The sequence below is a fragment of the Nanorana parkeri genome, unplaced genomic scaffold (assembly GCF_000935625.1).
Source record: "Nanorana parkeri isolate BGI_ZX_2015 unplaced genomic scaffold, ASM93562v1 scaffold321, whole genome shotgun sequence".
NCBI classification, from domain to species: domain Eukaryota; kingdom Metazoa; phylum Chordata; class Amphibia; order Anura; family Dicroglossidae; genus Nanorana; species Nanorana parkeri.
The window spans coordinates 183818-196803 of NW_017306589.1; the positions used below are offsets into that span (position 1 = coordinate 183818).

The following is a 12986-nucleotide window of genomic DNA, read 5'->3' on the forward strand; positions in this document are numbered from 1 at the left end:
TAACTGCAGTACAAATTATGTCTTTCAATCTTGGGAGATAAATATATACATTTGTTATATACATTTTAGGGGTGCGGAAATTAACGATTAATCCGTCAATTAATCGTTAATTTTTTTGATCGATCAAAGTTCTTTTGATCCGTACTCACCTCTCCGCCGGCTTCCGGGTCTTCCGTCGGAGATCCGTTGACATCGACGTCACCGGACTCCTCCCCCCTCCCCGAGTGGCTCTGTCGGCTAACGAAGGGAAGGGGGGAGGAGTCGGGTGATGTAGTTGTCCGTGATGGGTAACGAAGGGAAGGAGGGAGGAGTCCGTTGACGTCGATTTCCGTGACGTCACCGGACTCCTCCCCCTTCCCTTCGTTACCTGACGGGATCACTTGGGCCGGTGAGTCTCCGGCTTCATTAGTGCATACTCACTCATATTACAAACTGAAATATTTAACCACAAACACAGAGAGTTGGGAACAGCAGCAAAAATTGAGGGGAAGTTAGTGATCCGTAGATGAATGATGGTGGAGTGTTTTTCTTCCAAGCAGTTTGGTTATTCTTTTTTTGTTTTTTTTTAACTACTTGAGGCTGTACCAACAATCTAGATCATAATAGAAGTAGAATAGAATATGTGCCTGCTGACTGATTGTGTCTTCCAGCCCAACTCCTAAATATATACCATTCTGTCCCACTGTTTGTATGTAGCTCCCAGGGACTCGATGTGTAAATGTGCTACAAGCCCCATCATAGTTCTCTGGTGAGACCAGGGCTCTGTGGGATCTTGCCAGGGCTCTGTGGGGTCTTGCCAGGGCTCTGTGGGGTCTTGCCAGGGCTCTGTGGGTCTAACAAGGCTGGTTAGACCCCACGGAGCACTGCTACCCTGGTGAGGCCCCCTCAAAGCTATGGTGAGACCCCACAGAGCCCTGGTTTAACCGACTAATTTCAATTAATTATAACGCACATACAGATGCAACTACTTTTAGCTGATCTGCTTGCATTGCAACTCTGCATTAGTCAGTGGTAAATGTGGTATACACTATATACTCTCACCAGGGCTCTTTTGCGTCTCACCAGGGCCCTGAGGGGTCTCACCAGGCTGGTGAAATTGCACATAGCCCTGGTGGGACCCCATAGAGCCCTGGTGAGACCCTACGGAGCCCTGGTGCTGGTGAGACCCTACAGTCAGTATACTGGATAATTAAACTAACTTTCTAAGTTTTTCTTTAAGTTTAATAAAAAATAACTTATGTCAGTGCTACAGTTTGAATTAAAAACGTATTTTTGTGAACTGTGAAGTTAAGTCATGGATTGTGGAAACAAACTAGTGTCTGGTGATTGTATATAGTGTATACCACATTTACCACTGACTAATGCAGAGTTGCAATGCAAGCAGATCAGCTAAAAGTAGTTGCATCTGTATGTGCGTTATAATTAATTGAAATTAGTCGATTAATCGATTAAAAAAAATTTCGATTAATCGAACAGGAACATTTTAATCATTACCAGTCTAATACATTTGTATAATCTCCAGGAAACTGATTTCAGTTTCTAGTCAATGGTCTAGTCTGATATATATTGAATTAAACTGGTGGAAATGTGTCCTTTACTTATGTGAATATCTGTGCTGGGAGAAGTCACATGTCAATTCTGAACTTTTTGTTTTCTTACTCTGTGAGCTACTGATAAGATACCCATTGCATTAAAAAAGTTATACATTTATATTTTGCATTAATATCCTGTGGTTACATTTTACACATTACTACCTATATTATCAAATTGATTGAAATTATTTGATCCTTATTCTTTGTTTGTCACCAATTATATTTTTATTATTATTCTGCAGATTTTTTATAAATAAATATATATATTTTGTATACAATTGTATTCATCTTGTCTTCAAGTTTGCGCAAATAAAAGAACTCGTGTAAATTTCGATTTATGGAAATAAGTTGGGAATCTCGCTAACCAGTTGCCGTCCGCCCGTTGTAAAAAAACGGACGCCGGCACTGCTGCATTGGCGGGTTGCCGTCACCAGATGGCATTTTTTTTCTGCTCGGGCGCACACGAGCAGAAAAGACCTGACCTATGCAAACACCCGTTACCGGGTGTTTCACATGTAGACGATCGGCGGCTCTATAGCCTGCCGATCGTCTATATGTGCTCGTTTTTCGCCCCCCCCGGGACCGACTCGGGAGGGCGTCAGAAGGAAGAGGAAGGGAGATCAGCTCCTTGCTGATCTCCGTCCGGGCTGTGAATGCAGAAGTGATGTGTATTACATCACTTCCGCATTCACCTGTCAGTCATCTGGCTGCTATAGCCAGAGAAAAGAAGCTGATGAAGCAGATCTCTGCTTCATCAGCTTCTTTTGGGGTCCACAGGTGACATTAGGGGTCCTAGAGACCCCTAATGTCTCCATAAAGAGGACCTGTCAGTGTACCTGTGCTATTATATAGGGGGATTGATATCCCCCTATATAATAGCAATAACAATTAGTGCAAAAAAAAAATTTTCACATATAAAAAAAAAGTAAATGGCCTGGTCAGTAAGGGGGTGTAACACAGCGGATGCCAACTGGTTAATTACAGATCCTTATTTGTTTTCATAAATAGAAAACTGTTTATCAGAGCAGTATGAACATTCTGACAACATAGCCACAAATACATTCCTATAGCAAACTCCGGCTCTCCAGCTGTGATGGAACTACAAATCACATTAGGCATTGCACGCCACAGGCATGTCTCACTTGATGGGATTTGTAGGTTCACCACAGTTGGAAGGCCGGCGCTTGCCTTCCCCTGCTTTAGAGGGCCACCCTGTGTGCTTATGGTCGGCCATACTGCAAGTATAGTAAAATGAGACAAAAACAAATAAATGGAACTCACACACAATGTGCTGAAGGCCGGGGAGGTTTTAAGGCCGGCTGTGTCAGTGTCACTATCGGGGATCAGCACAGAGAGCAGTCACAGAGATCAGCATGGCTGTGAAGCTTTGTGTGTGTTTTACCTCAGGCTCAGACTGAGGCGGGAAATCTAGACTCGGCTGTAGTCACAGAAAACACCACTAGGGGGCGCATGTGACACATTGCTGTGATGAGGGAGCACATTCCAGGTCATGTGACACATCACTGTGATCAGGGAGCACATTCCAGGTCATGTGACACATCTCTGTGATGAGGGAGCACATTCCAGGCCATGTGACACAGGTTATAGTGATGCCGCCCATTCCCTCTGCCAATAAACAAAGAAGTCCCCTGCACACCATGCAGCACTAAAGACCAAAAAGTAATGGTGGTGCATGTAGTGATGTCCACGGACAGCGTTGTACGTATCCAAAGTAAACAGCAATGATAATCACCAGCACTCAAGAATGAAATAAATCCAAAGTTTTCTTTTTATTACTAAAGCATGTCAGTTGTGTTCAATAGCCAACGTTTCGGAACAATGCAGGGTTCCTTCATCAGGGCAGACATAGTGACCCAAGGTCACATTACAGGCCAGCACCGTGTCTTGATCATGGTGGGCCTGGTATGGTCTCCAAGGCAATGGCAAGGATCAACGGATATGTAAAACTGCAAAATGAGCTCTCACGGCCCTGCAGCTAACGGAGAATCTTGATTGAAGAAAAATATCTTGATAAAATCAAAGGAATGTTTAACGAGAACTATGGGGTGCACCTTTTTTTGCCATTTTTAGTTTCCTTATGATACAGGTGATTTTGCAATGTATTCCTGTAATAAAGAACCCACAATAAGCTTACAATTCAACAGAATATACTGTGGGCAGGGCTAAGCTCCGTGCTGAGAAGAGACCCCGACTATATTGTCAGGACCCTCCCCACTCTTCTCTCCTCCCATTGAGTGTCAGCACCTTGTAGGATCTGCTGCACATCCATGAATACCCGAGCAGGTGGGGCAGATCCATCCGCGCCTCCCCTCCACGCTGTTGTCTCGATCTCTTCTTCTCCCTGGCTCATATAAATAACATCCTTCCCCACATTAGCCCCGCCCACAGCATATTCTGTTAAATTGAAAGCTTTTGGTGGATTTTTGATTACAAAATGTTCACCTGTATCATTAGGAAACTAAACATGGCAAAAAAACGTGTACCCCATAGGTCTCATTTAAGTCAAATGGGTTTGGGAAAAGAAAAGACGTCCGTTCTCCAAAGGACACCAGCAAAACACTGAAGCATGATGGGAGTGGGAAGGGTCAGATCATTGCCGATTAACAGCTTTTATGTGCCAGAGTCCAATTCTCCTGTATGCAGAATTATAACTGATAACGGATACTTCTCAGAACCCTTCTATGCACCGTAATAAAAGATTAAACAATTGTATTATACTATGGAAAGTCTTCTTTTACTTTGAGCCTGAACTGATACATATATGTATGGGATGGGAAGCTGTTGCTGGTATAATACATCCAACAACAGTGGGAATAGGAGTTTCCTAAACACAAATTTACCGATCTATTTTGTGGAGGTCAAACACTCTGGTGAGGGCAGCTCCTTTTGGTGGTGGGTGTTTACAAAGCTTTTGGAACCATAACACATCAGTGTTTCTGTATAAATAATTTTTGGTCACATAGTAGATGTCAGCTGTTTATTTGCACATATTGGACACAAATTTATGGATTCACGTATATATTTTGAATGTTTTTTATTTTGTCACTATGTGCTGCCTATATGGAATGCTATTGTGTGCCATATTATTATTATACAGGATTCATATAGCGCCAACAGTTTGCGCAGCGCTTTACAATATAAGGAAGACATTACAATCTCAATACAATTCAAGACAAGACAATTCAAGACAAGATGTGCCATATAATATTATATTCATCTTTTTGGTACGCTGCTTAGATATTGTGGAGTGTGTTGTGTTGACATTTGGGGATGTGCATTTCATACCTCAGTGAGATATCATGGTGCTTGTCACATTATAATTTTTTTAACAGAGAACTATGGCCCGACCTTGTTTGGTCTTAGTTCTCTTTATGTTACTATGTCCTCCTGTGACCAAAAACTCAGCATATAAAAAGGGCTATTGCCCACTATATGCTGACAGAGCAGTGCTGCGGCAGGATCCCCCCCGCTGGCTTGATAGCTGGTTCTGCCTCTCTAGAACAAGAAACAGCTGTGCCCACCCCTCTCCTGTCCGTCCCTCCAGTCAGCAATGTAGGAATGGAGAGAAGAGGGGAGCAATCCTACAGGGAGTGGAAACTGACAGCCACCATTCTCTACAGGGACAGTGAGCGAATCAGCTCAATAGTGCCGACGTGTGACAGCTTCAGTGTTACACCTCGGCTCTTATTATGGGGATGAGTGTGTTTCTTTAATTCTTCTTTAATTCTCAGGTAAATGTTGACATGGACATTCCGATGGTCACATTGTTTGTACTAAACATCTTTGCTAGATACTGTATGTTATAGGATTGCAATCTCTGTGCATGTGTACATCTTCTTGCTCATGCGAGGTGGCAATACAAGCTTACCATAGGAATTTCCCCAGCTCTTCCTTTAGTAAATCAGGTCTTCCTGTGTTGGTGACAGTAACAGCAAACTTATTTCTTCACTCTCTAGTTCCTCAGTAGTTCAGGTGAAAAGGATGACATACTCCAAACAACAAAATACTGATAATGAGATTTGAGTTATATTTAAAATCGTGCTAGAAATAAAACATTTGACAAAAAAAAAAAAGAAGTACACATAGACACCTCCAAGGGACAAGGCACTCTGTTTTAGTAATAATTTATTGTTCTTAAAAAAATATTATAACCAACAATGTACAATATATAATAATAACAGTATGTGCAATGTAATCACTGGCAGTGTGTTTGTCCTTCATCACATGACACAGCTGAATGTAATCATTGCAGTCTCTTTTTAGTAACTAGGACAATACATTTCTCTGTGTGTGTGTTATTTAACATGTAATTAGAGGGTATGTTCACTCTAATCTGATAATCTGGGTGGATGGGAATTGGTGGAATCACACAACATGAAGTGCAGTGAGGAGAGATCTATGTCCCTGAGTTCCCAACTTTCCCCACCATGTCACAGGTAAAAGGAAATATAATTCCCAATTTGTATTTTACAATGCTAAGGATACTATTAGTATCTAATGGGAGGAGGGACAGAGCCAATGGAATCTCTGAGAACATCCAGTTTGAGATTCAGCAGCATCCACCCAGAACGGACATTAGCTTTGACTAAATGTTGCATTCTGTACAATGATATATTATTTTATAGTTCAGGAATACTGTATGCAGATGTAACACAAAGTCCTCATTCACAGAGGCAATTACATACATTCATTTATAGGACATTTCTAAATGTAAATAAAAACATATAATGTGTTAAATAGTAACAGTCACAACATGCGTTTAATTGAGTTTAGAGAATAGTATTCTGTGCGTCCGGGGGCAGATACGATACTCTGAGTGCTTCTAAATATTTTGTATGCTTCCAGATCAGTTCTTCTGCACTTAAAGTGTATTTCCACTTTTGCAGCCAAATTGGGATAAACCCTATTTTATATTAGTTACATGATCCCATTTACATGCCATAAGCTAAAACAAAAATGCTTCTTGCACTTTAAATTGCTTTTAATTGGGTTAGGTTTTTAAGGGTTAAAATTCCTTCTTGCTTCTATTTCTTTGAAATGTTAGGATTGGCTGTGAAAGGTCTCATCCATTGAGAGGTGGCTTGTCCATTGTATGTTAATAAAGCTTGTCAGATAAACACAATCCTCAAATTTCAGTCCCAAGATTTTCCATTGGGACAGACCACTGTGAAAGGGATCAGAAAAACCTGGAATCAGCCATATTGCCTGATTTAAAAAAAAAAAACATCTAAAAAGGTAAGACATTTTTTTAAAAAGGTAATTTTTAGTATGCTCTGTGAACAGGAACAACAAACATATAGAGGGGTTTTCCTAAATGTGACTGCAAAAGTGGAAATACACTTTAAATAAAATAAAAGCAGGAGCCCGGCGTGAATGTGGCCCAAATGGACTTCTGCAGAATAAATGGCATCACATTGGGTTTTGCATTAAAATATTAGAAATATTTCTGTAGAAAATGACTGGAAAAATACAGAATTGCATCACTGACCCGCTGACTACTGACTATCCAGCTATCTTTAAAGCCACGTTCACATTGAGTGATTTATCGCGCGGTAATTCCCGCGATATCGCTCTCCAATGCTTGGCAATGGGGCAAAGGGTCCTGCTGTCGCGGGTCGTGTGTCGCTACAGCAGGACCCTTTTTGGAGTGGATTTTGCAGCGATTCAATGCTTTCAAATGCCAGCAATTGCGCGATATCGCGCAAAATGCAAATCGCGCGACAAACACGTGATTTGCGAATCGCACAGTGTGAATGGGGCCTAAGACTGCACTGCAGGATTAAAAACCCGGAGAGAGAGAGAAAAACAAACAATGGTTTTCGAAAGGAGCCCAGCCTAGTTACATAGTTACATAGTATTTGAGGTTGAATAAAGACATTAGTCCATCAAGTCCAACCTATTAGGATCTCATTCTAGGAGTACCCGTACCCCTGTATATTACCCGTACCCCTGTATATTACCCGTACCCCTGTATATTACCCGTACCCCTGTATATTACGGTCCCTTAAGAAATCGTCCAAAAGTTTCTTGAACAATTCCACAATAGTGAATCAGGTGAACCCGCGCTGACTAATCATGTTGGGGCAAATGCTGCATGTTTGATTATCTTCGAAAATGATTGGGTGAATTTTCACTTTCACTAAGATGAGTGAACATTCAGTTCACAAAGTAGGCATGCTCTACTCCTTTAGTAAATCAAACAAGTTGGCTGCTTAGTACCACTTCACACCAATCTACGTTTATCACTTGTATATAAAGGCATTCCTTTTCCCAAAACAACATAAAACACACATTTCCTGTCTTCATCATCAGAAACCCTCCCTTATTTCCATCCCTTAGTTCTAGTTTACCGAGTTCCCGATATATTGCAACATTTCCTCTTGTATAAAGGATAACTCTGGGCAGAATAAAGCGTAACCCTTGCAGTGGCGCTACCACCGCACTGCAGGGGTTAATTGCTCTTTTCCGTCTAGGGTGTAAAATAACAAAGAAATACTCACCCGAACCTCGGTTCTGCCTGGCTGCTACACCAATACCTGCAACCTCTCTCCCCCTTCACTCCAGCGGTGGTATGCCCCTCAGCATCCTCACGTCTGGAGAGGCAGAACCAGCTGTCATTCAGGTAGCAGGGTGCATCTTGACAATTTTGGCTGCAGCGCGGCTCTGTGCTGTCATCATATAGAGTTTTGGGTCACAGGAAGACATTAGTAAATGACTCTAAAGGGAACTATCGCCAAAAAAGTTTAAGTTTATGCTATTCCAATAGGCTGAATCTGCATAGAGAAAAGTTGTATCTTCTCTTCCTGTGATGTCCTCACATAATACACCTCCGGGGTACGCTCAGGCTTTCGGGTTGTTAGGGGAGTTCGCGTTGTTGGAGGAGTCAGAATTGGTATCTGAAGCTGTAAAATAAAGTGAAGCAATTTATTCTGTATGGAGATGATGGTAAAATGATGATTATCATACAATGATTCCACTATATAAAGTACAGAGAACATCCTCCTAACACTCTCTGTTCTTCCCACTATAGAGGAGTCTGTACAGAGCCAACAATGGGGATCAGATATTTCTATTTGTATCATCAGGTGGACAATGATAAGAAGGTTCCTTGTATTATAGAGTCATATTATCTGCCGGACTTCTCATCTCCTCACACATTCCACACACACCGCACACTATAATAACACAGAGAACAGGTCATGGGGGGATACTTACTACTGGTGGTCTTGTAGCCGCCTCCCCGCTCTGTAATAAATACAATATTGTGTTAGAAACAGGAAAATAGCAAACAAAATCTACTCACAATCTGAAGATTAAAACTTGCAGAATGCTCAGATGGTAAAAGGTCACATACATGGGTCATACATGGGATATTTACCACATCATGAAATGTATTGTTTTTTAAATGCAAGCTGTGTAAGTACTTGAATTTGACCTGGTATCAGCCTTTTGCAGTCACTACACAGCAGAGGTCAGAGTGGGAAGGGAGAAGCAGCACAATGAGCCAATCAGTTGTGCCGCAATACAAGGAGCATGCTGATAGAAGGACAGAGCAGAAGGACACTGGATAATCTCATCAGTTGTTTGCTTTTCTTTCACTGTCCAGTCACCGGCTGAGGGTGGGGATGAGACCTTTAAGTGTTACTGAACTACAGCAGAGAAAAACAGGTCTCCTGTCCTGCCAGACAGGGTTGTGTGGCAGAGCAGTGTAAATCATAACTGGATGGACAGAAATACAAAACCTTTGACAGGTAAAACAGTCCCCTTATATACTGTATATTGCGTCCGTGTATTTAGCTGTTTGCCTGGAGTTCAGGTTTAAATATAAATAAATAATAAATTTAAATATAAATAATAATATATGTACACAATTCATAATTAATTAGTTCAAATGTGTTTTTTTTATTAATTGAAGAATCTATCTCTAGTTTTTGTTAAGGACAAAGACACAAAGGAGAGAGGCAAAACAAACCCCTCCACACAGGAGGAAAGAAAATCCTTCCTGACCCCCCAAAGGCAGTCTGATAATTTCCTGGATCAAAATATTCCTCTCTTAGCACTTAAAAATTAGATCTCTGGATATAAGCTACAAGGGAGTTATCCAATCCTTCTTGTTAATAGACCCTGACAGCCACCTAAAAAGATGTCAAAAGGCCACTTCCTGGCAAGAGAAGAGGTAGTAGTATGCTAACCTCCCCGACAGCCTGTCACCTACCTCCTCTCTATTCCAGCACCACAGCCTCCCTCAGTCTCAGTGTCATTGGAGTTCTCTCGTCGTGTTGGATTCCTGTGTCCCCCGTTGTGAGCGGTTCAATCCGCCGACCCCTTCATCATTAGAAAGGTATCATGGCACACTCACAAGCCAGCATGTAAAACAACATGTCTCACCACTGAGGTTAATAACAGAGGTTTGGATACACGTCTTCTGCAGAAAATGTTAACGTCTCACAGCCGCGCCAAGGCACCTCTTATAGTGCGGTCCTAACTCTAAACTATGAGAGTCTCCATCTTGGAGCACATGGGGGCAGAAGATTTCAAATTGGGTGCAGGCCTGTCAGGAGGAAGCCCAACCTCCTTAAAGGCACAGGAACACACAAGGGATCCCGCACATCCCAATGGCAGCTGAGACCCCTCATGCATCACTGCACCAAAATCAGCTCCAAGAGGGAGACTCTCATAGTTAGGACCGCACTATAAGAGGTGCCTTGGCGCGGCTGTGAGACGTTAACATTTTCTGCAGAAGACGTGTATCCAAACCTCTGTTATTAACCTTAGCAGTGAGACAAGTTTTTTTACATGCTGACTTGTGAGTGTGCCATGATACCTTTCTACTGTTTTACTGTTTAAAGCCCATTTCGTGTGCACCTTGCTGTATAGTTGGTGACAAATTGTTGAGTGCGTTTGTCATTTGTTTTGCTTGACCCCTTCATCATCACTGCTGTGTCTAATAATGATGTGAGGGACTGAACCATAGTGCGTGGTAGGGGTCATAGGCATTCATCACCCCTGGAAGAGTTGAACACTGATTTGTGGGAGGCTGCAGTGCTGGAATGGAGGGAAGGTATGAGACGCATGGTTTCGGGGAGGGGAGTATACTGAACTATCTCTTCTCCACCAGCAATTTTGTAAGCAATGGTCACTTTAGATTCTATTGGTTAATTGCTTTTGATATCAGTAGCTCTTGTAGTAAAGTATTCCACAACCTGACCACATGCACTGTAAACTGATGGAAAAATCTTCTTCCCTTCATCTGGAACCGTCCCTTGTACAGACCTCAGGGTAAAAAACTAATTTGCCAGATTTTTCTGTGGCCTCCATCAATTTGAACAAGTTAAAACTGAAAATCTAGGAAAGCATAATGCTGACTGTTCGCATAATGTAGCCTCTCCTTAAAGTGATATTATATTTTAAGCTATTTCAAATGCTGATGAAATCACTTACAATGGACGTTGCTCCTTGATGTTTTAACGTTTTAGTTCCCCATAGAATCAGCTGGTCCCCTGAACACTAGTCCTGATATCCTGTTTTATGGTGGCTCCTTTCCTGTGTGTGCTTGTGAGGAACTAGGAGCGCAGAGAGAGAATACACAGAGGCAAATCACACGGAACCCGGCGTGCGGGGTGTTTATTGGGGAATTCAGGTATACAAAGCACGGTAAAAAAGGCCGGGGTTAACTTAGCGTGGCACTATTGTGGGTAAACCTGTCAAACGGGACAGTAGATGCGTAACTGGTGTAGTGAATGTATATACAGCTACTCCCCATATCTCTCTTTATGTATTGTTATGCAGGCAGTGAGTTATGTATTGCCTTGTGGTAGAGGCTGGATGTGTCCTATCCCTCTCCTCCCCTTTTCTTCTCCCTTTTAGTTTGTTACCCCTTCCCTTTTTCCCTGTTTATATATACTCTGTACACGATTTTGTATTTTTATATTTGTCGCATACGGTTTACTGTATGCGTCGGTACCTGTACAATAAAAACTATCTGATTTAAAAAAAAAAAAAGCCGGGGTTAGGTCCTGGGGGGTTGCATGTCGCTGGGAGGGTCAAACCAGAAAGTAGGCAACTGGCACAGGGAGGAATAAGTCCAGAGTCACAATGCTAGTAGTCCAGGGGTCAGAGGTGCAGCAAGGGGTAATCCAACAGGTAACCGGGCACAGTATGAGTACATCCAGTAAGGGTAGAACAACAGATCCCAGCAGTAGACAGGGAGGAACAACAGATCCCGACAGGGGGAAGAACAGATCCCAGCAGCCCTCAGCAGTAGACGACAGGGGGAACAACAGATCCCAGCAGACCTTAGCAGTAGACGACAGGGGGAACAACAGATCCCAGCTGACCTCAGCAGTAGACGACAGGGGGAACAACAGATCCCAGCAGCCCTCAGCAGTAGACGACAGGGGGAACAACAGATCCCAGCTGACCTATGCAGTAGACAGGGAGGAACAACAGATCCCAGCAGACCTTAGCAGTAGACAGGGAGGAACAACAGATCCCAGCAGACCTTAGCAGTAGGCAGGGGGAAGAACAGATCCCAGCAGACCTCACAGCAGCAGTGGAGCAGAACAGGCAGGGTAAAGTCCGTATTCCTTTGAATCCGCAGACAGAGACCGGCCTCAGTCAGCACAGCTTCTAGTCCGCCAGTCAGAGAGAATAAGCAACATGCAGCCTTCCCACCAAAACTTACCAAGGTCGCGGGAGGAGGCGGCATGAGAGGGGAGGGGAAGGAAGGGGAGTACAAAGGCTGTTGCTGAGCAACTAACCTCATTCCCCCATGTTTCCTTTGTTCTGGGGAGGCTAAAATGGAGGGAAACAGCAGACGTGTACTGCAGGGATCTCAAGTCTCCCTGATGTTCAGGGAGTCTCCCTCTTTTGGACAGCGGCTCCCGGACGTCCGCGAGAGAGGCATTTTCTCCCTGAAAGGTTTACTCTGAGTAAACCTTTCCGGTAAGCTATCAGTGGGTAAAGTTTCAGAGTGAGGCTTGCCTCCTGGAGGAAGGTCATGTGATCGCTAGAGTAGCCTCAGAACGAGGCTTGGCTCTCAGAAGGAAGAAGCTACTTGCTGCACAGAGAGGGCGGACACATAGACTATTATTGAGAGCAGGTACAGGCACTGCTGCAGGGTTGAGAGAGTGCTGTTAACCCTTTGTGGATAATATAGAACCAATTATATGTCCTGGTTGTCTAGTTATAGAGAACATTTATTTCATTTGCTGCCCATAGCAACTAGTCAACTGTGTATCAGGGACTTTACTCCTCAGCGTTTTTTAGAAAAGGTCTCAGGCTGTCTAATAAATTGTGACCTTTACACTGACAGATACTTGAACATCAATTCACAAATCTGATGTATATATAAATAAATATATAATATTATTG

At 42.8% G+C, this 12986-nt stretch overlaps 1 protein-coding gene across 1 annotated transcript in view; it reads right to left on the reverse strand.

Annotated features, from left to right (window-relative positions):
* Positions 1 to 8379: 8379 nt before the first annotated feature.
* LOC108788373 (class I histocompatibility antigen, F10 alpha chain-like) overlaps positions 8380 to 12986 on the reverse strand; it is a 168970-nt gene continuing 164363 nt past the window's right edge. Inside the window, exon 7 of the mRNA XM_018558127.1 lies at positions 8380 to 8515. Coding sequence (XP_018413629.1) covers positions 8454 to 8515 — 62 coding nt within the window. The 3' untranslated portion in view covers positions 8380 to 8453. The remainder of the gene's footprint in view (positions 8516 to 12986) is intronic.